General features: G+C 43.1%; 2 protein-coding genes and 1 pseudogene across 8 annotated transcripts in view; all 3 read left to right on the top strand.

Annotated features, from left to right (window-relative positions):
* The window catches only part of GGTA1 (glycoprotein alpha-galactosyltransferase 1 (inactive)), a 79253-nt gene extending 53494 nt beyond the window's left edge, over positions 1-25759 (top strand). For 4 of the 6 annotated variants that reach the window (XM_022578845.2, XM_022578843.3, XM_089913691.1 and 1 more), the window contains 2 exons: positions 5107-5244; positions 9554-11444. In XM_022578845.2, coding sequence (XP_022434553.2) covers positions 5107-5244; positions 9554-10247 — 832 coding nt within the window. In that variant the 3' untranslated portion in view covers positions 10248-11444. Of the gene's footprint in view, positions 1-5106; positions 5245-9553; positions 11891-12611; positions 13988-23886; positions 23946-25310 lie in introns of those variants that run through there. The other 2 variants (XR_016393633.1, XR_016393632.1) reach the window with 2 other exon arrangements.
* The window catches only part of LOC115802721 (N-acetyllactosaminide alpha-1,3-galactosyltransferase-like 1), a 31711-nt gene continuing 29465 nt past the window's right edge, over positions 23919-26164 (top strand). The window contains 2 exon segments of the mRNA XM_089913692.1: positions 23919-23945; positions 25311-25389. Coding sequence (XP_089769818.1) covers positions 25328-25389 — 62 coding nt within the window. The 5' untranslated portion in view covers positions 23919-23945; positions 25311-25327.
* The window catches only part of LOC149749045 (kunitz-type protease inhibitor 2 pseudogene), a 39477-nt pseudogene continuing 38624 nt past the window's right edge, over positions 25312-26164 (top strand). Inside the window, exon 1 of the transcript XR_016393634.1 lies at positions 25312-25389. The product of XR_016393634.1 is annotated as a kunitz-type protease inhibitor 2 pseudogene (transcript). The remainder of the gene's footprint in view (positions 25390-26164) is intronic.

Here is a 26164-nt window from a genome sequence, read left to right as displayed (position 1 = left end):
GTGATGCCATTGACCAGGAAAGGGTCTGTTAGTGGTGGTGGGGGCGTGAGGGACGATGATCTCGACTGGGGATGTATGTGGATTCAGGTGCTTGTAGGGTATCTGGACAGAGATTCACAGGGTGCCTGTCTTTGTCATTCAGGCTGCTATAACAAGATACCATAGACTGGATGGCTTATAAACAACAAAAATATATTTTGTACAGTTCTGGAGGCTGGGAAGTCCAAGATCAAGGCCTCAGAAGATGTGGTGTCTGATGAGGACCCACTTCCTAATGTATACACGGTCATCTTCTCACTGTTTTCTCACGTGGTAGAAGGGAAGAGGGAACTCTCTGGGGTCTCTTTTCCAAGGGCACTAATTCCATTCATGAGGGTTCCACCCTCATGACCTAATCACCTCCCTAAGGCCCCACCCACTAATACCATCATGTATGGGATTAGGTTTCAACACATGAATTTTGGGGGGACACAATAGTCTATAGCAGTGCCCGTAAGTGTGGCAGAAGATACGTAGTAGAGATGTAGGAAGAGGAGCCATCAGAGTACAGGTGGCAATGGGATCTACAGGCCAGGTGGATGTCTGACATCAGCCTTTACAGGGTGGAGGAAGAAAAGTCTGAAGAGGAGCAGGAGTGGCTGTAGAGGTAGGAGGATCAGGGGAGAGTAGTATCTATTCCAGCATGAGGGGGCTTGGGCTCTGGAAAGACTGAACATGTTCTGGCAAGTTGTCTTACTGTTTTGGGATAAGGGAACCATGTCAGTGTGAAAAGATGGGGAATTTTGGCCTCCCATGTGTCATTTGAAGAGCTAGACAATGACATAGGGTAGCCATCTATGAGATGCTAAACCATTCCTGGAAATGTAAGAATATGGTGGCGCTGTAGCTTTGACAAGCTCCTTAGATGTGTGTGTGGGGGGGCGGTGAGACACCCCCGCCCCCGTGCCCCACGCCAAGGGCCAGCTAGATGAGCTAGAGATGGTCGCCAAGCTACCTTCAAAGGAGGGCGGCACACTTTTACTGTGGTATTTGTGCTTTGCGGAGTGAGACTTGGAAGGCGGGGCCGGGGCTGAATTACTGGGGTCAGAGAAGAGGAACAGCTCACAGCCACCAGCGGTCACTCTCTCCACTCTCCCCCACGCACGGCTCAGTTTCTCCTCAAACAACCGGCGGTGACACCAAATCTAAGCCTTCTCAGGAACTAAAGTATGTTTCTTGCATAACTGAATGAAAGATGAACAATTGAATTAACAAATATATTTATAGAAATGTATCCTTTTCTGTAAACTTAAGATGTCTGAAACATCTTAAGTATATTGTGTATGCATTTTTACATCAATATCACTTACTCTCTGTATCATCACATCCTCTTAATTTTCCTCCTGCTTCTCCCATCTCCCTTCTCAGTCTCCTTAATTGGGGCCTCTCCCTCTTCCCAGCCATTAAATATTAGTTTCTGGAGGTTGAGTCCAGTATCCTTATCTCTTTTCTTTATACCATCTTCCAATGTGCTCTCACCCATTTCCATGGCATTAGACACCATCCATGGGAGAATGACACCCACATTTATATCTTTAGTCCAAAGGTTTTCCCTGATCCCCTGCTTGTGTCTGACTGCCTGCCTGACACCTCTGTGTGTCTCACGTGACCCAGATGGAGTTCTTGATTCTACACCACCCTCATTCTTCTCATTCCCCATCTCAAGCCAGAGTCCAGGAGACCTCTCTGATTCCTCCTTCAGCCTTTCCTTCATCCATCCCACAGTCTAATTCATTTACATGTTCTGTTAACTCTTCTCCCCAAATTTTTCCCACATCATCTCCTTCTCGCCCTCCCACAGCCACCACCCTTGTTCATGTCACCATCAGCTCTTGTCTACGTGCTGCTGCCTGGAAGGAGTCCAGTAAATAACACGTTGTATGCATTCCACACCTGTTTTGAACTGCTGCGTGATTCATAGAACTTTAACACTTCCTCTTCCCCATCCTTGGGGACCACAGTGTACCCATAAATAAGTACACAGAATGTAAAAGCTACCAATTACCTAGCTAGGTGTGTGTTTGGGTTATGGAGGCCCTTTTATCTTGAGGGAAACCTTTAGCCTGTACTGGTGGAACCCCACAAGCTGAAGTAACACAGTGGGTGCCCTGCTTGGAAAGAAGGCATTTGGGCAGTTTCCCATCTTTCCTGGTACTTTTTCCTCGTACTTTTTCCTCCTTTTAGAGCCCCATCTTGGTAACCTTGGACATCTTTTGCTCTTACACATGTGTGGTTTGCCTGCTGTCACTTGTCTTTTTTTTTTTTTTCAGGGTGGGGTGGGGTGGGGTCTGAGCAGAGGTTCATCCAGGAAGCTGATCTCGATCATCTTCCCACCCCATCTTCCTCCCCACGGCCTGCATTTTCAGCCTGTCATCTGGCTTCCTAGTCAGGGTCGCTGACACGTTGGAAATGCCAGTGGAATTTAATAATTAACAGCTGGGAAATAGAACATTTTAATTTTTAATGAAACGTTAATTTTAATATTACTGCTTTTTTTTTTTTTTTTTCCCTTCTCAAAGGACTCTTCCCAGCCAAGTAAACAAACTGGACACTGGTGTCCTGACTCAGTCTTTCTAGAAGGTGTAGACTGAGTGGTCGTGCAGTGGAGGAGCATGTGGTAGACCACCTGTCAGGACTGTGAGACTCTCAAGGGGTAGGACAGGTCTCATTCCTCTGATCTCCATGCTCAGCTCTGGGCCTGGCACAGAGCAGAGACTTAGCAGATGTGCGTGGTGGGGCTGAGGGCCCTGGTCTGGCCCCTCCTGTTGATTAAATGGCGAAAGATGTAGTTCCCTTCTCCTTCTCGCCTACCCCTGCTTTCTTTATTTGTGAAACGGGTGAGGACAGCACCCGCCCTAGAAGGTAGTTGTGAGGATTCAATGAGAGAATGAAAGTCAAGGACAGCCCCTGTACCCAGAAGTATTAAATAAGAATACCGTCCTTTCCTCCTTTTTCTCTTCCTTTTCTTAAAAATAATATTACCGGCTTGCCAAATGTTCAGCTCACGCGTGGCTGCATGGCTTAGCTGATGGGCTGGGACAGAGCTGCTAAGAGATCCTTGACAGGCAATGGATGAGGTGACAATGCATGGGAGGGTTTATGTTCAGAAACATTGGTTATAGAATGATAAGCCGTGTGTGTGTGTGTGCGTGTGTTGGTTTGAAATCCAGTCATTCAACAAAGCTGGGAGTTTTATGTGACTAAAAGCATCACATAAGCTTCTAAAAACAAAACAAAAAAACCTCATCATTTCTCATTCTGCACTGATAAAAAATGCTGAAGTAGTAAGTTGAGTGGAAATGACTGACAAACCTGTGTTTTAACCCCATTTCATCAGCCTAGCAAATAAATATGCAATATAAGAAGCAACAGAAATAGTGGTTCAGAGCACACACTACAGAGTCAGGTTATCTGGGTTCAAATCCCAGCTTGGCTTCTTACTAGCTGTGTGACCTCAGACAAGTTGTTTGACTGCTCCGTGCTGCAGTTTCCTCATTGATAAAATGGGACTCAACATAGCACCTACCTCTGAAGGGTGAAGCCCTTGGTGCTGTGCCTGGTTCCATAGGAAGTGTCCAGTGTGTGTTAGTTACATCATTAGCTGTTTGGCCTTGGACATGTTAACAAGCCTTTCTGAGCCTTGGTTTTCTTATCTGTACAATGAACATAATACACGGCAGGGCTTTTGCAGGGACTACATGAGAAAGTGTATGTGAAAGTATCTCACAGGTTGGTGCAGAGTCCAAAATAGCTTCTTTCATGATGGAAGGAAACCAAGAGCAGCTCTCCCTGTGCAGCCATGCAGCCATGCAGCTGTCTTACCCGGGGTGGGAGGGCAGAGCTGGGGTGGGGTTTGAGACCCCAGGCAAGATGGGGGCGGCTGCGAGAGCAGCCTGGCAGTGTCCCTCCCCGTCTCTGGAGGAGATTCACTGTGTGGGGAAGAAGGAAGCAGCCCTGAAGCAGGGCACAGGGCAGGGGTGGGAGGGCTGAGTCAGCTCCAGAATAGGAGTGCAGAGCTTGGGGACAGAGGGACAGGAGGCATGAGTGAGACTCTACTGGGGGCTGGGGTTAGCAGGGCGTGACCCAGCCTTGCCCAGCCTCACTGGAAAAACTCAGCTTCGTCCATGGGGGTTGAGTCTAAATGACTGTCTACTTCCCAACAGGCAAGTGCAGTCACTTCCAGAGCAAATGGGGGTCAGAGCTGAGTCTCCGCCATCCCACTCCCATCCCCCCACCCCGCCTCAGACTGGGCCCCAGCTGCTACTCAGCCTTTCTGCATTTACTCTTCACAGTTTGGTGTTTTGTCGTTGCTCTTACGTTGCTTCCTGTGTTTGTGTTGGCTTTGCCAAGTCCCTTTCAAGTGTTCTGAGTGCAGAGAACATCCTCCCCTCCCACCTCCCCCAGCTTTGTGCCTTTAGTAGAGAGGCCACGTGGTCTGAGAGAGGTCGGAGCAAGAACCCCAGCCTGCAGGGTCCCTTCTTTCCTGGGTGACTGTCTCCTTGTTTGTCAAATGAACGATAAACACCAGAACCCCCTTAGTCTGGGGCCCTTTTTGCCCTATAACCAGGTTCCAACCCAGGGATCCCCTTCTAGCAAAATGCAAATTGAAACAGCGGCTTCTTCCTCTTTCAGCTCTCGTGGCACTCTCTGGTCCCCCTGCATCAAGCACTAGGGCTTTCTCAGGGTCAGATGGCACCCACAGGGATGAAGAACACCCAGAGATGCCACTGGAAGCTTAGGAAGGGGCTGGGGAGACCGCAGGAGAGATTTAGAAGGAAGACGAGGACAAGGAAAGCAGGAAGGCGGGGGGACGGAGGGTTTGAGTTGTACAGGTAAGATCCCCACAGGCTCCCCCAACACAGCCCTCAGAGACACCTGGGCCAGGGTCTCCTGTCCCTCACCCAGAAGATGATGCAAATGTCATACCACCAGCCGACTGTCTGAGGTTAAACTATAGTCGGGATTCAAGGACAGTCACCATAAGCCGTGGCTGACCCGTTTTCCCTCAGACCGTCTCTGCCCTACCTTAAAAGCCATCCTGATTCATGGACTCTGTTTTGTCACCAGTAAACGCCCAGAGGTTGTGACCATGACCGGATGGAAGGCGCCAGTGGTGTGGGAAGGCACCTACAGCAGAGCTATCCTAGAAAATTATTATGCCAAACAGAAAATTACCGTGGGCTTGACGGTTTTTGCTGTCGGAAGGTAGGTGTTGCCAATTAAACTGACTTTACTTTTTTTTGTTCCACTGTCAGAAGGTTGGTGAGGGGTCCCCTGGGCGTATGGAGGCTGTTCGTGACGTGTATGAATTGTTAGACAGGAGAATGGAGTAAGAGGACCATTTCAGGCTCATTTCTGCTGAGGCCCCAAAAGGCTGAGAACAAGACAGTGATCGGGGAGTCGACAACTTCCCACCTCATTGAGGGCCTCGGTTGCAGGTAAGAATGTCTGCTGCACCCACTGAGCCCGGAGTCTACAGCACGCCCACAGCCGCCTCTGCCCTGACCTCCAAAGCTCTCTGGAAATTCCAAAAATGCCAGCTGTTAGACAGCCCGAATGGGCGTCATTGTTTCTCCTACGCTCTCAAGACCCCGGAACAAGGACCAGGGAGAGAAGTGACCTAAGTGCGGTGGTTTTCCACATCAGCATGGCTGACCACTCCTCCATGGGTTCTTGGGCTGCTTCCTGCCCCATTCATCCTGGAGGCTTTGGCCCCAGGAGATTTGGCTGGTCAGAACTTCCTCTTCCAGAGGTTGGATAGGTTCCTGTTTCAGCTTCCATTTCCTTGTTTAGAACATTGCTCCCCAAACTGCAATCATTCTTACTTAAAAGTAGTAGCTGTAATCTTAGTTTAAAATACAATATAACCCATTTTGTTCTTTTGGGTTATACTGAAGATTTTTTTTTTCCAAAACAAAATTAAAAGTTCACTTTTCCTATTAGCCTCCTCCCTCCTCCCCGCCCCCGCCGCCCCGCCATGGGCCTTCCCACCTGTACCTTTTCCAAAAGCCACATGGAAAATTGACCTCTCGCCTGTACAAAGAGGGGTGAAGGCCCAGGATGACCTGAGTGAAGATCTGAGCGTTCTCCCGAGACCTCTGACCCAGAGCCCAGAAGCCATTGCCATCACCGTACTGATCAAGTCCTAATGTCACTAAATGTGCTGATCCCAGGGGCCTAGGCGGCATCTCTAATTGAGAAGGGTGACTGGAGTTTTGACATTTTTACTAGAAGAATCTGTACTGTTATGAGTCGGGAGCAGATGCTCAGCTCACCTTATCCTTTGGTACGAGAGGGGACAAGCCAGCCACACTGCTGACTGATTTAATCCTGATGTTTCCAAAAAGAACAGAACGTTGCCGGCGGCTCCACAATGGTTTCTGCCATCTCCTTGCAGCTTCTCAGAACTAAACTGTAAATCACATATCCTGGTGAAATCCATGTGCTCTCCGCTCGGGGGCATGAGAGGACTGTTTGTACCCGGCAGCAATAAATCCTCCCAAGAGTGGATTTGGACTTTTAGGAGGTATGATGTTTGGTTTGTTTTCAAATAACAATGCACAGAGCCAACGGCAGTGCTTTAATCTCTAAACAATGTTAAACCTCACAAAGGCCCCCTCCCTTCCCCTGGGATTATCTCCCAGCCTTCAGGGTGCAATAGATTGTTCTTAAAGTTCCAGAGTATGGAAGAATTTCCTGGCCACCAGCCCCAGAGCCATGTTGAAGTCCCTCTTAATATTGCTCCGATATATTCTCTCCATTTAAAGAATCAATACTGTCAACGCTGGGGTTTCCAGAGACCAATATTAAAAACACAGTTTGTTTTTGTAGTAACGAAAGGGAATCCAAGCAGCAACCAAAAAGCAAAAAGAAGTGCCACTTATTATTACTCACAAAACACCATAATTGGCTGTTAGTGTGATCAGCAAATTACACTTATTCCACCTTCACTGAGCATGAGTCTGGGGGTGGCATGAGTTGTGTTAAGCCAATCAACTACTCTTTCTTCCCCTTTTCTGTCATCCCCATGGCTTCACAAGATAGCGTGTAGCTTGGCTTACAGAAGACACGAACATGATGTTCTGTTTTGTTTTGTTTTAATTTATTTATTTAATTTTATTTTTGGCTGCGCTGGGTCTTCGGTGCTGCGTGAGGCCTTCCTCTAGTTGTGGCGAGCGGGGGCTACTCTTTGTTGTGCGCAGGCTTCTCATTGCGGTGGCTTCTCGTTGCGGAGCACGGGCTCTAGGCGCACGGGCTTCAGTAGTTGTGGCGCGCAGGCTCAGTAGTTGTGGCGCACGGGCTTAGTTGCCCCACGGCATGTGGGATCTTCCCAGACCAGGGATCAAACCTGTGTCTCCTGCATTGGCAGGCGGATTCTCAACCACTGCACCACCAGGGAAGTCCCAAACATGATGTTTTCTGAATGAATAAGTAAATAGCTAAAATACCACTGCACATCTATTAGAATGACCCAAATCCAAACCACTGACACCACCAACTGCTGGCGAAAATGTGGAGCGGGAGGTACTCTCGCTCACTGCTGGCGGGATGCAAAATGGTGCAGCCACTTTGGAAGACGCTTCGCCGGATTCTCACAAAACCGAACATGCTTTTATCATCCGGTCCAGCAGCTGCACTCCTTGGCGTTTACCCAAAAAAGCTGAAACTTTATGTCCACACAGAAACTTGCATACAGATGTTTATAGCAGCTTTATTCATAACTGCCCAAACTTGGACGTAACTAAGATGTCCTTTAGTAGGTGAATGGATCAATAAACTGTGGCACATCCAGATGGTGGAATATTATCAGTGCAAAAAAAAAAACTATCAAGGCTTGAGAAGACATGGAGGAACCTTAAATGCACATTACTAAGTAAAAGAAACCAATCTGAAAAGACTACATACTGTACAATTTCAACTATATGACATTCTGGAAAAGGCAAAACTATGGAGAAAGTAAAAAGATCAGTAGTTACCGGGGGTTGGAGTAGGGAAATGGTTGAATAGGCATAACACAGAATTTTTAGGGCAGTGAAAATACTCTGTATAATACCATACATAATGAAAGATACCTGTCGTTATATATTTGTCCAAACCCATAGAATGTAAACTGTGGACTTAGCCTGATAACGATGTGTCAAGGTGGGTTCATCGACTGCAATGCGTGTGCCACCCTGGTGCTGGACGTTGATACTGGGGAAGCTGTGGGAGGGACAGGGGAGCGGGGGGGCATATGGGAACCCTCTGCAATTTCAGCTCAATTTTGCTGTGAGCCTAAACATGCTCTAAAAAATAAAATCTATTTTTAAAAAAGGAAATGAGATAGTTAAAATAACGTTAAATCAGAGCTTGTTTGCTCTGGTATTGGGATGGGTCTTATAATGGCAGTATCTGGTTAATGGACTGGTGTTTGGGGTGACCAGAGGGAAATTCACAGGCGAATGTGTAATATGGAAGGATATCCATGTCCCATAACCCATTCTCTGGGTCCCAGAGAAGGATAAGAGAGTGGCGATGGTTAGACTTAATGCATCCCCAAATGACCCAAGGGTCACGTCACCCTTGCATCTGGTAGGGCAATAGCAACATTGGAGTATAGGTTGGGGTTTTCAAGGGAGGCCTGAGAACTAGTGCCCCCTGATGTTGATTGAAGGGTACATACCTGCAGTTATCAGATGAATAAGTTCTGGGGATCTAACACACAGCATGGTGATTATCGTTAATAATGTTGTATTGTAGACTTGAAAACTGTTCAGAGAATAAATCTCAAATCTTCTTGCCACAAAAAAGAAATGATAATTATGTGATGTGATGAAGGTGTTAACTAATGCTACAGTGGTAATCACTTTGTAAGATATGTGCACCAAATCAACACTTGGCACACGTTAAACTTACACAACGATATATGTCAATTATATCTCAATAAAGCAGGAACAAAAAAGAACTAGTACCCCCTCTGCCTGCCCAAAGTCTGAATCAACTGATAAGTAAGACAAGGAGCTAAGTAAGGCAGGTGGTAGTGAATATCACCTTCATTACAGTTAAAGCTGATACTGGAGAACGTGGCTTATATCTGAAGGCCCTGGGCCTCCTAATGTTGAACCACAGAATTAGAAAGACTTGGGCATCCAGGCACCTACAGCACAAGAAACTGCAAGCCTCTGGTTGTGGGAGCAGGGCCTGTACCACTAAGCTACCAGTACAAGGCCCAGAGCAGTTGAGAGCACATGTTCTTTCCACCTGGCCGGCTTCCAAGAGTGAGAGAGGAGGGGGTGGGGCTGGGCATGCCCAGTCACCCTTCTAGAAGCATCAGTCAGGTAAGTCACTCCACCTCCCCGAATGAGTGACTGAATGGTGGAGAGTGGCCAGGAGCGTCCCTCTGTGAAAGCACTTGTCTGGGATGGGAAATAATTCCTTTCGTAAACTGCAAAATACAGACAAGATGATGAGAATAGCATGTCGCCTCCTGCAGAAATCCTAGAGGTTACATTTATCCCATCCTTCTTTGTTTCAGATACATTGAGCATTACTTGGAGGAGTTCTTAACATCTGCTAATAAGTACTTCATGGCTGGCCACAGAGTCATATTTTACATCATGGTGGATGATGTCTCCAGGATGCCTTTGATAGAGCTGGGTCCTCTGCGTTCCTTCAAAGTGTTTGAGATCAGGCCTGAGAAGAGGTGGCAGGACATCAGCATGATGCGCATGAAGACCATCGGGGAGCACATTGTGGCCCACATCCAGCATGAGGTCGACTTCCTCTTCTGCATGGACGTGGACCAGGTCTTCCAAGACACCTTTGGGCTGGAGACCCTGGGCCAGTCGGTGGCTCAGCTGCAGGCCTGGTGGTACAAGGCAGATCCTGACGAGTTCACCTACGAGAGGCGGAAAGAGTCCGCAGCATACATTCCGTTTGGCCAGGGGGATTTTTATTACCATGCGGCCATTTTTGGGGGAACACCCATTCAGGTCCTAAACATCACCGAGGAGTGCTTCAGGGGAATCCTCCAGGACAAGAAAAATGACATAGAAGCCGAGTGGCATGATGAAAGCCATCTAAACAAGTATTTCCTTCTCAACAAACCCACTAAAATCTTATCCCCAGAATACTGCTGGGATTATCATATAGGCCTGCCTTCAGATATTAAGCTTGTCAAGATATCTTGGCAGACAAAAGAATATAATTTGGTTAGAAATAACGTCTGACTTTAAATTGTGCCGGTAGGTTTCTGAATTTGAGAGAGTATTATTCTGGCTACTTCTTCGGAAAAGTAACACTTAATTTTAACTTAAAAAAAAAATACTAACAAAACACCAACACAGCAAGTACATATTACTCCTCCTTGCAACTTCAAGCCTTGTAATATGGGAGAATGAACCTATGGTAATCAGATGTAAATTCCTAGTGATTTCTTACCTTTTCTGGGTTGGGGGGGATACACTACCAGCTAAACAAAAAAAAAGAAAAAATTGTCATGGGCAAAGAAAAAGCCAGAAACACTCTACATGCGTCAGTTGACCTACCAGAGAAAAGTATGCATAGGGAAATGTTTGGCAACAAGATACGATTGTGAGCGGTTGTCCTCTTGATTTCAGTGTCTTCCTGTCTCTGCTAGCAGAGTTGTTCTGCAAACAGGAGAACTCTTAGTAGGACACGGTTAACCTTGGCAACCCTCAAGTGGTTTCAACAGCAGAGTACTGCAGGCCATTTGTAGTCCACGTCCTTTTCTTATCAGGATGTTGTTTGGCTTCCGTGCAAAGACTGGTCAAGACTCCCAGTGGATATCATAGTGACGAATGTTGCGAGTCACAGGGCATCTGATGAGCCAGTGGGTGCTCAGCATGAAATGAAAACAAGCCTCAAAGTAAGTTTGCCATGAAATAACAGAGAGTAGAGAGACGGGGCTGATCACTGTGGGGGCAGTGCCACCTCTGAGGGGAACAGGGCATGGGGTTGGCACATAAATACAGCAGCATGGATGCCGGCACTGAATGGGAGGCAATGTGGGTGGTCTCCAGGCTCCTCAACCGTTATGACACCAAGAGAAGTGTTGTCTTAGAAGATGCTTCTTGTTTTGGCCAAGTCATATTCGGTCCACCGTGCTCTGGAACTTGAGTCTTCAAATCCTTGGCCAGAGGAAGCGGGTGGTGTCAGAGTAGACAAAGACCTGCAGGGGATTGAAGAGGCTTGCAAGGGGTTACGTTTCCCAGACCTGGGCTTCGTTTCAGGACAGTCGGTCATCAGCAGATCCTGCCACCACCTGTTCTAACCCTCAGCCCGTCATGCCCCAACTTGGAGGGCTGACATCAAGGAACCTCTTGTTTTCCCCTGCCCCATCTGCACTACTGAAGTGTAACAATCAGATGTGTATAATAAAACAGTTCATTGATTTTATATCAAAAGTAGAGGGCATGGCAATGGGAGACCCAGTCTTCGTGACTGAACAGCTTAACCTTCAATTCCTTTCTCTAAGAGAAGCTATGGGCTTCCCTGGTGGCGCAGTGGTTGAGAGTCCGCCTGCCGATACAGGGGACATGGGTTCGTGCCCCAGTCCGGGAAGATCCCACATGCCGCGGAGCGGCTGGGCCCGTGAGCCATGGCCGCTGAGCCTGCGCGTCCAGAGCCTGTGCTCTGCAACGGGAGAGGCCACAGCGGTGAGAGGCCCGCGTACCGAACAAATACTAGGTTATCTGATTCACGATTTTTCAAAGGTCTCAAAATGTCCTGCTTGAAAACCGTCTACCCTCTTAGGATTCTCTACATGAATTCCCAACCCATTATACCATAAATGTTAAATCTCCAAGAAGAAGCTGTATAAAATTACTATGTGATCTTTGTAAAACGAAAGGTAAGAGTTTGTCCTTAAGTTCAACCATCAAGCCATATCTAATTCCTTTCTGCACACAGAGAATTTCATATTCCATAGATTACGTATCACAAAGGAATTCTGTAAACTTGATGGCTCAAATTCCAAGGCCAATGCACAAATAATCTAAAAATTATAGTTTAGCCTCCAGCCAGTGGTCTGAATCAATTTTGTATTCAAATACTTTTGAGAAGGGGCACATATTTTATGCTGTTAGCAGTCCTATCACCTTTCTTAGAATGATCTTCATAATATTGTTTAATTAAAAATAATAACTTCCTTCATAACTATACAACTCTTTAGAGTCCAAGTAAGTATTTTCATAATGATCTCTTTCTCTGACACCCACCCTGTGAGCTAGGGTGGCTTGGAAGTGGCATTTATACTTTTCTTTTCTGTAGGAAAAGCCCTTTGTGCTTTAGAAAAAGACAAATAAAGGTTGTAAGAGCTCTTGTATCAGGTCAGCTTATGCCAGCTAATGTCCTAAGTCTTTGGGCAGCTAGCTCAAATAAACAGTGTTTCTACTGACTTAACTCTATTTTCGTATAGACAGATATCCAAGGAGCAGAGGTGCCTTACATCCCAGCCAATATCTATTACCTCATCTAGTTTAAGTCATGGAGAGGTAGGATTCAACACAGCATACTCTGTGTACATTGTGCTTTATTTAATCTAGTTTTATCCGTTTTTTTTATCGTTCCAGGAAAGAATGAGATACCAAAGGAAAATAATTCAATTGTTATTAATCTTATTGTTTCTGTGGGCCTTGCATAGAGCGTATCATTTCAGGTAACTTTAAAAAATTAATGATATTTTATTCTGGTGTTGGTAAGGATCTGGCATGTCAGAAAGGTGATAGGTTTTCCCCCTGAATGGATCAGCATCTAAATATATTGATCCTAATATACCCAATTATATCCAAATAATATCCAAGTATATCAGCATAAACATAGCCTTGGCAAAAAGTTCTTTGTTTCTAATGTAATCAGAGCTAAATGTAAATTTTATAGGCCCATGTGTGTGAGAAGAAGCAATGTTAAGCCATCAAGACAGTTACCATGTAATTATGGCAGTGTAATGTTAGTACATGTTATAGAGAAACTGCTGTTTTTAAATAGGTGGCATTTTTTAAAAAAAGAAATGTCCCTAATATTGTTGACTTCAGACACTAAGTGTGGTATTTGCCCTCCACATATTTGAGCAAGAAGAAAGTCTTCATTGGCAATTAGCAAATTTCACTGGGTTTTTTTTTGTTGGTTGGTTGGATTTTTTGGCCTCGCCATGCAGCTTGCAGGATCTTAGTTCCCCTACCAGGGATTGAACCCAGGCCCTCTGCAGTGAAAGTGCTGAGTCTTAACCACTGGACCACCAGGGAGTTCCCACAAACTTTGTTGTTTAAATGTTATTAAGTTTCTCTGTCATTTGTATCTCAAATAATTACTTTATTTTTTCAGATATAGCATATGAGGTCATAACTACAGTGATTTTTATCATGTTTATTACTGTATCTCTATAACCAGCAATGTATTTGGCACATAGTGTATGTCTTAGTCTATTCAAGGTGCTATAACAAAATACCATAGACTGGTTGGCTTATGAACAACAGAAATTTCTCACAGTTCTGGAGGTTGGGAAGTCCAAGATCAAGGCACCAGCAGATTTGGTGTATGCTGAGGACCTACTTTCTAGTTCATACACAGCCATCTTTTCAATGTGTCCTTCCATGGCAGAAGAATCTCTGCCATGGGATCTCTTTCCTAACGGCACCAATCCCATTCACGAGGGCTCCATCCTCATGACCTACTCACCTCCCAAAGGCCCCACCTCCTAATACCATCACACTGGGGGTTGGAACTTCAACATATAAATTTGAGAGGGACACAAATATTCCATGCATAACATTATATGTTCATTAAATATTTGGTAATATTAAGTAGTAAAATTAGGTAATAAAATTAATGGATTTATAGGGGTATAACTCTAGTCATCTTAAATGTGGAAGCCCATTATTTTAAAATTAATACAATGCTTTTCATTTATCCTAAGCACAAAGAAACTACAAAGGATATATCAGTGCTGGTAAGTCTTTATCTACAGATATGCTATGACCTCTTTTTTGAAGATGAAATCAATTGGAGGGCAATGGACTACATGCAAGTCCTTGGTTCCGATGGACAGGATAAACCAAAGCAATTGTACAAATGGGCATTGGAGATATTTGTTTAAGGTCAGAGTACTAGGAGTCAAAGAAAGAGCAGACTGGCAGAGCGCCACCTCTGATTAGAGGAATGAGACCTGGATAGAGGAAATGTGTTACAGAAGCCAGAACCGTGCCTCCAGGAACCTTGGGTCCTTTAAAGGACCCAAGCTTTAAAGCTCTGGGAAAACATGCAGGAGCCCAGTGTTGGCTAACAGACTCTCAGGTATTAACCACATACCACCTACAAAATCATGCCATCAGAATGTGTGCAGAGAGGAAATTCCCCAAAGATTGTCCAAGATTCAGTATCATAAGATGTTTCTCAACTTCTCCCTACAGTCATGGGAACAAACATAGTGAAGTGAAAGCAACTTTCCTTTCTGTTGCTCGTTGTGTCCAGGGACTTGTCTCTCTGAGGGTTCCATGATTTTTAACACCCCCACTAAGACCAAGACTCCATACTTGGGTGAGCGGTGCTCTGCATGAAAGTAATAAAGAAGGTTTTCATGTACCAGGCAGAGTATGTTTCCCCTATATACAGCCATGGCTAGCAGGGCACTGGAACTTTCAACCACCTGAAAAAAGCAGGAAAATCCTAGGCAAAGGTGGGAACATTCAAGGAAAGTCTGCTACAGCAGACACTGATAGAAAGAATGGATTAAAATGTTTTCTGCCAAAATGTATTTAATGCAATACAACCTAACAATCATTCTCTCTATTATTAATGTTAGCTCTCCTTAGCATCAGGATTCTATAGCCCTAGCATAGTAATACTCATCATCCAAGGCATCGCTATCAGTGGAAGCTGGTGGCTGGTAGAATGTCATGTCTCAGCCACACTCTGCCATAGCAGTTACTCCCATCTGTGTACACAGGCACAAAGACAGTCTCATGACATACGACTCAGCTCCATAGCTGCCTCATCCCCTCGTTAACTCAGCCCAGGATCAGCTCTCTAAGGGTGTCCTAGCCAGGGTGCTATTAGAGTATTTAGGAAAGAGGAAGAGTAAGGACTCAGGCATGATTGCTTGTCTTTTCACCTACTGTGCAACTATGGACAAGATAATAAAAGCTCTCTCAGTTTATCTCATAGTGGTGGATTAAATTTGATAATATAAGTATTCAATAAGTATTAGCGATTAATGAAGGGAATCTAAGCTCATCTGGCAGATTAGGGAATATTCCCCTTAGGAAGGGATATTTAAATGAGACCTAAAGGCTATGTGGGAATTAGCTGGTACAGCTGATACTACAACTGAGTATTCAGCCAGCCATTTCATAAAGTTAGCTGCTTCTGGATCATGAGTCACATGGTAAAACCAGTGAACCCCATGGACATGAGCCTATTGTAGCACTTACTTGACAATAAAATCTATCTCCCCATCAGAGGCAATGGATAAAGCTTTCTATTAGTCCACAAGTGGTGGTGCTGACAAAAGCACTGTGGGAGGATTTCCCTGGTGGCGCAGTGGTTAAGAATCCACCTGCCAATGCAGGGGACACAGGTTCGAGCCCTTGTCCGGGAAGATCCCACATGTCGCAGAGCAACGAAGCCCGTGCGCCACAACTACTGAAGGCTGTGCTCTAGAGCCCGCGAGCCACAACTACTGAAACCCGCACGCCTAGAGCCTGTGCTCTGCAACAAGAGAAGCCACTGCAATGAGAAGCCCGTGCACCACAACAAAGACCCAAGGCAGCCAAAAATAAATAAATAAATTTTAAAAAAGAAGCACTGTGGGGAAGAAAGGCAATCTGTATTCAGAATATATTTGTTTGAGGACAAATTTCTTTCCCTTCCCTGATGGAAAAGATCCAAGGTAACCAATAAGCCACTGGTGGCCAGCTGGTCCCTCAGAAGAAAGGCGCCATATGAAGTACTCTGGGTGGCCTCTGCTGTTGGATGGCTGGGCATTTAGCAGTGGAGCAGAGGCCAGGTCATCAGTGATGAAAGTGATACCAAGCAGGGCCCTGTGGGGCTCCTGGACACAAAAGCCTTTCTGTGTCCCCCATTTCTTTGATTACAGGAAATAGGCTTCATTCCAATGGGCAGATTCAAGCAGTTGTTAATTAGGGAAGGGAGGGGATGCAAGACAAGGGAGAAACACACAGTCAAGAGAAACAATATTGCAGCCTTTGGGCAGGTCCTGGTTCCCCATCAGGGGATACACACAGTATCTTTGAGCTGTTTTGCAGATACAGAAACCCCCACTAGGTGGAAGGAGTTAATTGTTAACGATGGTATGCTGCCCACAAGCACGTAGACCCCAGACCAGTTGGAACCTGAGAGTTGATGTTGCTGACTCCTACTTGCCTCACCACCAACCAGTTAGAAGAATGTCCACGAGCTGATCACACCCTCTTTGAACAATTACCGTAAAGCTCCTCACTACTCTCTCCAAGTGGGGACACACAGGACACACAGTTTTGAGGGCATTAGCCTGCTGTGGCTCCCTTTGCCTGGCAAAGCAATAAAGCTATTCTTTTCCACTTCACCCAAAACTCTGTCTCTGATATTTAATTCAGTGTCAGGGTGCAGAGGCCAGATTAGGCTTCAAATGGAAGTCTGTTTTACTAAGCCCGTGGAGAGCCTCCATCCCTGCCACTAAAGCCATTTCGTACACGGGCCCCTCCAGCAAGCACTGGGGTGACTACAGAAAGAGGCTGACCAACATCACAGAACAAATGATCTTCTCTATTTGATTACTCTACTGAGAGCACTCATTGGGGAGCATTTTCATGGGATACACATAATCCTTACACTCTGTGCCTATTTCAGCCCCTACAGGACCTCCGACCTTCTTACCAATGTTCCAATCTGCCAAGGTCCAGTCTCCTAGAAATGACTTCCATTTGATAATGGACTGTAGCTGCGTATAGCTAAGCTTTTAGTTTGTTGGATCAGATAACATTAAGTTCATGGTGGGTAGGAAAGGTCATAACTCAAATTTAGAATCCCATGTGTCCAGCGTTCATCAGCTACCTGAGCTATGCAAAATGTTCCATACAGTGTATTTTCCACGTGAATCTGCTAAGGGTCACAGAAGCTTCCTCTGCAGATTCTACCGTATAGAGAGCCTTCTCTCGCCCTGGGCATCACTCAAAATTGTCAGGGTTAGCAATTTCTCGATAAATAGGTCAGAGCAGTGCACTCAAATACAATATATGTTTCCTCCAATATCCAAACAGTCCCACTGAGCTTGATGCCCCTGGTTTGGTGGTAAGTGGTGCAATGAGCAGGAACTTGTTTAGAGCAGATACACCCTGCATGCTTCTCAGAAACATCAGTGGTGTGGCAAGCCACTGAACTTTGATGGGGTTTTTCTTCCACCTTCTGGTATACATTTGTATTAGCATGACATCTGGGATTCTTGCTCTTTTCTGCTCAAAATATTCAGCATGATGCTAACAATGATATCCTGTGAGCTGCCCAGGTGACCAAGGACACTGTGGATTATGTTATGACAATGCAGGAGAATTCACATAGCTCTAAGGTTTATCGATGTCTCTGCCAGGTAAAAGCAAGCTGCTTTTGATAATCCATATAACTGATATAAGGAAAAACATCTGTCAGCTACAGACCAAATACCAGGGACCATGTTCATTCGCTCCAGGAAAAAGATGCAACACCTGGAAAAGTAGCTGTAATTGGAGTCACCACTTAATTAACTTTATAATGATCCACAGGCATTCTCCAAATTCATCTGGCTTTTATACTGGCCAAACAAGCAAGTTAAACAAGGATGTGATAAGGATGAACAGCCTGTAATGTTCAAGTCCTTAATCATTGCACTAATCTTTACAGACTCCACCTGATTTATTATTTAGTAGGAGAGCCTTTTACGTTGGCTTCCGTTTGACCCTGCTCACCACAGTAGCCCTTACACCATGGGTCAGAGACTGATGTAAATATTCTACCAGTTGCTAAATACCAGTATTTTAACCGTGAATTTGATAGGGACACACAATTAGATTTTGAGCCTTATCCTCAGCTCATGATCCATATCCTCATGATGACCACTTACATGCACACATGCGCACACACAAAATGACACCATAAGAGTGATCTTATTCTATGCCCATGCCTTGAACTGAGAGCTTAAATTTCTAGACGTATTATTTTATTTCTCTAAGCTCTCATCCCACAGACCTTGTCCTCATTATAACCATGAGGGCTAGTACAGCAGCTACATAATGTCTTCCCTTTTTTTTTTTTTTTTTTTTGCGGTACGTGGGCCTCTCACTGTTGTGGCCTCTCCCGTTGCGGAGCACAGGCTCTGGACGCACAGGCTCAGCGGCCATGGCTCGCGGGCCCAGCTGCTCCGCGGCATGTGGGATCTTTCCGGACCGGGGCACGAAGCCGTGTCCCCTGCATCGGCAGGCGGACTCTCAAGCACTGCACCACCAGGGAAGCCCGTCTTCCCTTTGATTGACACTTCCTACCAAGCAATAATAGGTTATAATTTAAATAATTGTGATGCCACTATATACCACAGATTTCTAGTAACCCACAAGTAGAACAGGGTTTTGATAGGGACAGAGTAAAGGGACAAAGTAGATAATTAAATACTTAATCCCACTAGGGGATTGTAAGTAAAGAAAAAGTATGGGAGAACCATGTAAGTTAATGATCACTCCAGAAAGCACGTTTGCTTAACCACAAAACCAAGCAGGCTTGCTTAGCAACAAAACCATGCAAGAGAAGCATGAGACATGCCCCAAAACAATAAAACAATGGTGGCATGAGACCCACATCTTGCCCAGTGAGCTCAGTAAGTTAATGACCCATAGGACATGCTCTCTGCACACATAAAAAACAATAATTTGTGGAAAGGTGACATTTCAAAGTGAAAGACCCTCATTGTACTGAGACGTGAAATAATTTTTCCATAGTGCCATGACAGTCCTAGCTTGACTGCGCAGGGACAAGAAAACGCCCCTGCCCAACCTGGAGAAGGAGCTGGTGATGGAAGTGTGATATCTACTCAAGAATGAGGAAGGAAGTGGTCTTTTCTCCCTCCCCCCTTTTCCTTTGACTATAAAACTATAGCCCACTAAGTTCTCGGGGCATGGCACCCTCTCACCTGCCCGATTGTAAGCCTCACATGTGTCCTATTCTAATAAAATGCTTCTTATCTATCACTTTGCCTCTCACTGAATTCTTTCTGCACTGAGACATAAAGAACCAGGGCTCCTTGGAGCCCCCTGAAATGCCACCTAGTGGTTTCAGTTTCATGGTAGTCAAATAGGTGAGCAACCCAATATCAGAATCCCATTTTGAGAGACAATTGCTTAGGGTCTTTGGTGGATAGTTTGCAAAATTGACATTATTACCCCCTCTCTGTATCCGTGGCCTTTCTGCATTGCCCTAGCTAATGTAGTGAACAGCCAGATACGTGAATATAGACCAGCAATCCCCAAACTAACCGACCAGAGTATTGTAGATACACGAGTGCTTTCCCAGCTGAGATCAGCTGAACCTGGCCCAGATCAGCAAAAATGATGCATGGCCTCATGAGCAAAAATCAAGCATTGTTGCTTTAAGCCATTAAGGTTTGGGGTGGGTTTTTATACAGCAAAAGCTATTTGACACCAGAGTACCCCAAGTATATACTAGGAACTATATCAATCAGGGTCTAGTCAGAAAAATCTGGGTTTTTAAAACAAGGGATTTTAATTCAAGAATTGGTTACACAGGTGAAGGAATTGCTAGGGAGCTCAGTGGGACAGTGAGGTGACTGAGAAGCTGTGACCAACCCAAGAACCAGAAGGAGGTGGTCTTACTAAAGGCCCAAAATCAGGGCCATCAGGAGAGTTGGAACCCCTTACAACTATGAAGGGCACAGCTATCTGATGGAAGGTGGAATCACAAAGGAGATTTTAACTCCAGCTTTGTGATTTTTCTTTAAGCCTTTAAAGTGCCTTTAGATACAGCCATTTAACCTGCCAGTTGGTCCTCGATCTCTTTATGTCCTTCGTTTCATTATGTGTTAATATATGTACGTAGCGTAGTGCCTGGCCCATAAGTCAGTGTTACACCAGTCATCATCATCATCACATTTTTATGGCAGGAACTGTTGTTCCCCAAGGCCTTTGTCACCAATGAGCACCTCATTCATGGGAGTCCAGGGATAATTTAATTAGCTGTTTAATGCCATATTTCATAGCCTGCCACATACCTCTCTCTGAACACTAATGTGATTTCTCAGTTGCCTTTAAGCCCCAAGCAAGGCCTAATAACCAATTCTAGAGTCCCCCAGTTTCCCCAAGTTTATGTTGCCTACAACCCCTCTTTCTTGTACCAGTACCTGAATTTGTCAGGACATTGAAAATGATTCTGATTCATCTAAACAGAGAAAAAAATTATGGAATGGCATGTTGGGTAGGAAAGTTGAACCCTCAAATCTTAGTGACCTTAACACACACAAAAAACCTTCCTTATTCACCATACATTACCAGTGAGGGTTGGAGCCAAGCAATCTGCTCCATATTGTCACTTGGGGACCCAGAATGGTAGTGGGTCTACTATTTGTGATATTGCTAGTCACAATGTCAGTGGAAGAGAGACTTTTCAGTGCCTCAGCCTGGACTTATCGCATGCCCCTGCCAAGTGCAAAAGGGCTAAGAAGTGCTATATGCCATCTGCCTGGGAAGGAAGAGGGAACTAGATCGTAGTGAGTAATAGCAATGTTTACTACAGAACGGTAGGAAGCAGTTCACAGTACTTAGCAATCAGCAGCTGAAGAAGTATAAAGGGACTTAGGAAGGAAATGCACAGATAAGATTATGCCATAGATATAAATCTCTTTGAGCACCAACCCTGACTGCATCACTTATTATCTCCCTGCTGACCTCCAAACCCTTGGAAACATCTGCCATAATGTTAGTCCTTGACTGTATTACAAATAATCTCAAAATGAATTCCCTTAAGTCTCAAAGTTCCAGGTAGCAGAATCTGATTAGCATGTGAGGCAGTCTAGATCATGTGCCCATGTTTTAGCTGCAACTGGCAGGGAAAGGAAATTTCTGCCTATTTCAGTTTCCATACTGGACAGAAGGATGCTTTTGTTTCTTGAATTTAGGATTCCCTCTAAATGAAGGGTGTTCAGGTTTTGGGCAGCCAAAATATAAAAATGTGCATTGTATAGTTTGAATGTTTTGCATATTTAAGGATATTATACAAGTAGAATCACACAATATATGTTCTTTTCTGTCTGGCTTCTTCCACGGTATAACTATTTTGAGGTCCATTCATGTTGTTGCATACATCAATACTTTGTTCTTTTTTTTATTGCTGAATACTATTCCATTCTATGGACATTCCATGCCACAGTTTGTTTATACATTCACTTGTTGTTGAACATTTGGGGTGTTTCCACCTTTTGGCTACTACCAAGAAAGCTACTGTGAACAGTCATGAACAGGTCTTTACATGGCCATATGCCTCTGTTTCTCTTGGGTAAATATCTAGGAGAGGAACTGCCAGATTGAATGGTAAGTGCTTGTTTAAATTACTAAGGAACTGCCAGACTCTTCCAGAGTAGTACCATTTTACTTTCCCCCCAACAGCGTATGAGAGTTCCAGTTCTTGGAACCTCACCAACACTAGGGGTGATCAGTTTTCTTAAATTCTAGCCATTCTAATAGGTATGTGGTGGTAAATACTGTGATTTTAATTTGCATTTGCCTAAAGACTAATGACGATAAAGACTAACATGTTTTTTTCATATACTTATTTGCCTTCTGTGTGTGTTTTGTTTTATTTTGTGGTGAAATGTCTGGTCAAATATTTTGCCCATTTTTAATTGTATTTCTCCCAATCTCCAGTTTCCTTTTCATTGTCTTAACTGTTTTTTCTCCTATATATTTTATTGTTTTAAATTTTACATTTAGGTCAGTAATCCATTTTGAGTTAATTTTTCTTGTATGGTGCAAAGTGCTGATCAAAGTTCTTCTCTCTTTTTTTTTTTTTTCTTTTGGGATATGGATATCCAATTGTTTTAGAGCCATTTTTTTAAAAAAGACTATCCTTTCTCCAATGAATTGCTTTTTCCTATTTGTCAAAATCACTTGTACATATAGGTGTAGATCTATTTCTGGACTCTTGATCCTGTCCCATTAATCTTTTTGTCTATCTTAAAACCATATGGTCTTAATTACCTTTAAATCTAAAATTATGTCTAAATAAAAAAAATTATTTAAAAATATAAAAATTCAGGGCTTCCCCGGTGGCGCAGTGGTTGGGAGTCCGCCTGCCGATGCAGGGGACGCGGGTTCGTGCCCCGGTCCGAGAAGATCCCACATGCCGCGGAGCGGCTGGGTCCGTGAGCCATGGCTGCTGAGCCTGTGCGTCCGGAGCCTATGCTCCACAGTACCACAAAAATAAATAAATAAATAATAAAAATATAAAAATTCAGAGACCTAATAGAAAATGAACAAAGGTATGGACAGTTTACAGAGAAGGAATTACAATGGCTTTTAAACATGCAAAAAGATGCTCAACATCAACCATAATAAAATAAATGCAAATTAAAACTCCACTGAGATACAATTCCCACATTTCAGACTGTCAAATACTAAAAATTATAACAACACACTATATTGATGAGGGTGCAAGGAACTGATTACTTTTATCCACTGATGGTACAAAGTTAAACTGGAACAATCTCTATGAAAAACAATTCAGTAACATTTATTTAAATTTTAAATGGGTTTAACTTTTGACCCAACAATTCCATTTCTAGGAATTTATCCTGCAGTATAGTTCAACATGTGCTCATAGAGCATGTTCAAGTATTTTCACTGTGGCATTTCTTAGAATAGCAAAGACAATAAATAACAAAAATCTCTAGCAATAGAAAACTGGTAAAATAAATTATGATATAGTCATATAACAAAATACAGTTTACCAGAAAAAGAATGAGTCAGATGTATGAGATGTACTGGTATGATCTTCAAAATATACTGATGAGTGATAGTTTGAAAGTACTGAAGAGTGTTTTTAGTATGCTCACATTTGTGTGAAAAGGGGAACTGTATACTTAAAAATGTACATATGCTTTCAGGGCACAGAATAGTTATGGAATAAAACCCAAGAAACTATGAATAGTGGCTGCCACTGGGGATGGGATAATAGGAAAAATCAGATGCTGAGGTAGAAGAAGAGTTAGTGTACATTATATAACTTTTTTTTCTGTTAGAATGTGTCTTTCTCTTTCAATAAGAAAAACTATAAAGAAGGCAAAATAAAGGTGCATGCTTATCTCAAACGAAGAGTGAATATCTCAGAAAGTGTGACATGATTTGATCGTTTTCTTCTTTGTGCTCTTTTGCACTTGAAAAATTTTATAACATGAAAACGTGTTACTTCCATAATCAGAAAAATAAGTACTTTTAAGATATTCTTAGAAAGCATAAGAAAAAATTAGCTTTACCTGAGATAATTAGACAATGCCTAAAAGAAGATGCTGCACTTGTTCTGTCATTCATATACACACACCACTCAAAATCTACTTCCATAAGCAAAAGTCATCGAAAAAAATGTAAGGAAGTACAACAAAGGAAAGTAAAAGCAAACCATTCTTTAAGTCCTTTAGTTTTTCAAATAAGACAAAGTTGTACCATCTGGTAGCCTGAGAAAAACTTCCCACCAAATGTATCATTATGACAGTATCGTTATGACTTTCTTATGTTCCCATCATCTAAAAGAGTGGCGACATCACCATTAGTATAAGACTCAAACACCAGGAAAGTATTAAACAATATCTGATTCTTTTTACAGAGACCCCAAAATATAATGCTTGGGAAACATCCTAGGACTTTATATCACCAAAACTAAAGGTAAGGCTCTTAGGAAGGAGCTGTGTGAAAGTTTGGATGATCTGGCAAAATCACAGATAAGGATCATCCCCAAACCTCGGCCTTAAAAATATATTGTACAAAATAGGCGACACATCAACATACTCCTGACCTTTAAAAATAATGTCATTGAGGGCAGATTGTCAGAAAATAATTTGGCTAAGTGGAATCTTACCACATACATAGGGCATTTCTAGTGGTCTTGAATTTAAAAGGTGGTCATTTCGCATTGCAAGGACACTAAAATTGTGTCCAGTTAAAGCCTTCCCAGTGTGGTATTGTCTATAGAATAACTGTAAGATAGAAATATAATGCAAGCCACGTTTGTAACTTTAAATATTCCAGGAGCTACACTGCGAAAATGTAAAAGAAATACGAAATTCATTTTAATAATATATTTAATTTAACCCACTATATCCAAAATTTCATTTCAACATGTATTGAATATAAACAATTATTAATGAGATATCTCACATTATTTTTTTCATAGTGAGTCTTCAAAGTCCACTGTTGGACTAGCAACATTTCAAGTATTCACTAGTCACTTGTTGCTAGTGGCCACCATATTGGAAGGTACAGATCTAAAACATCTTGGTCATTAAGTGAGGGCTCAAAAAGTAAATATCAGAGACGTCCATTTTACTCCAACATATAATCTAAAAGCAGGACCTGTTTTTGGATGATGCCTACTGAAAACCAGTTTATGCTTGTAAATGAAAATCCTGCCTAATGCCTTCAACACAAGCTTGGTCATTGGCTGAAGCCAAATATTCCATTTTAGAGCTTAATGCCTTTAATTTATATTTTAATCACTGTTTACTAGGATATACCTTTGAAAGAGCTCATATATTTTTAGGTTTCTGGTCCTATAGACTTTGAATAAATTATCAGTCTTAATATCTTTGTGAGGAAAATACATAGATAGATAGGGATACATAAATCAACTTTGGGGGCAGAATATATCCTAATGCATAATGATGTCTCCCTTAGTACTCCATTTTATTGTCACAGAAGCCCAAGTGAAATAGAATGAGTTTTATTGAATTTCTTTTACACAAACAGGGTGGAAATTTGATAAAGGAATACAAAAAGAATATCACAGACACTTTGCACCTAATCTAAAATGGATCCCTCCTAAAGGGCCCACCCTGAGGGAGATTTCTGCAGCACTTCAAACAGAATAGGTGGTTCTCCTGACTCAAGTCTGCCTTCTTCCTAAGGCTGAGCATTCTGGAATCAGACACTTGGATTGATGGCCAAGCTTCCACAAATTAGTCTGTTATTAGAAGGTGGCAAGAAGGTTGTTTTCTACTTCCCCCCAAAACTTTTTATCCTCTTTTTTTCTAGGAGGGAATGAATACCAAATGGAGAAAGCTGTTATTGATGGCATTTGCTTTATCCTTGATGTGATGAAGCATCATTTTCGGTAAATACAAAAGACTGATGAGTTATCTTTAATGATTGGCAGAGTTGATCTAAAATGCTAAGTGTTGCCCCAAAATATTAATAAATATTCCCTAAATTAATCAGAAATTAATTCCCCTTTGGGGAACAAATCGAATCATAAATATATTAATTCTTTCATTTTTCAACATTCAACAAATATTTATTGAGCACCTTCTTGGTGCCCTATTCTAAGTGCTGGGAAAACAGGAATAACACAAAGTGACTGCTCTTATGAAGCTTTACATTCTAGGTGGAGAAGATGGACAATATGCAAAGAAATATTCAATATAATGTCAGGAGCATTGTATTTTATGTAATAATACTATGAAGAAAGAAATTAGACAAGATAAGAGGATATAGAGCGTTGGGGGCTATTTCAGATACATTTTAAACTACATCAAAGTTCCATCTAATAGGAATAAGATTCAAAGTAACCTGCTACAGAAACACAACTATACTGGGAAACAAATTTTTTAACCTGCTAAAATTCTCTCATAGAAAAACTCAAAGTCTTCCCACCTCCATGCCTTCCTTTTTTATCTTTTTAAAATAAGCAATGCAATGCTACTGCTGCTATTTGAAAGTCAGCTATTTGTGGGAGCTAATGTCTTTTAAAATTAACCCTATTGCTTTGGTATCATGTTCTCCATGTTATTTGCCCTCCTGACGTGTTGCGCCTTAATAGAAAGGACTTGTGGTCACTTGTAACAGTATCAATATCATCTTTTTGAAGATAATGTGCTATCTTAGTCGAA

Source organism: Delphinapterus leucas, chromosome 6 (assembly GCF_059928025.1).
Source record: "Delphinapterus leucas isolate spDelLeu-1000000601 "Yukka" chromosome 6, BTC_Dleu_Yukka2, whole genome shotgun sequence".
Classification (NCBI taxonomy): domain Eukaryota; kingdom Metazoa; phylum Chordata; class Mammalia; order Artiodactyla; family Monodontidae; genus Delphinapterus; species Delphinapterus leucas.
This window is presented reverse-complemented; position numbering and strand designations above follow the sequence as displayed.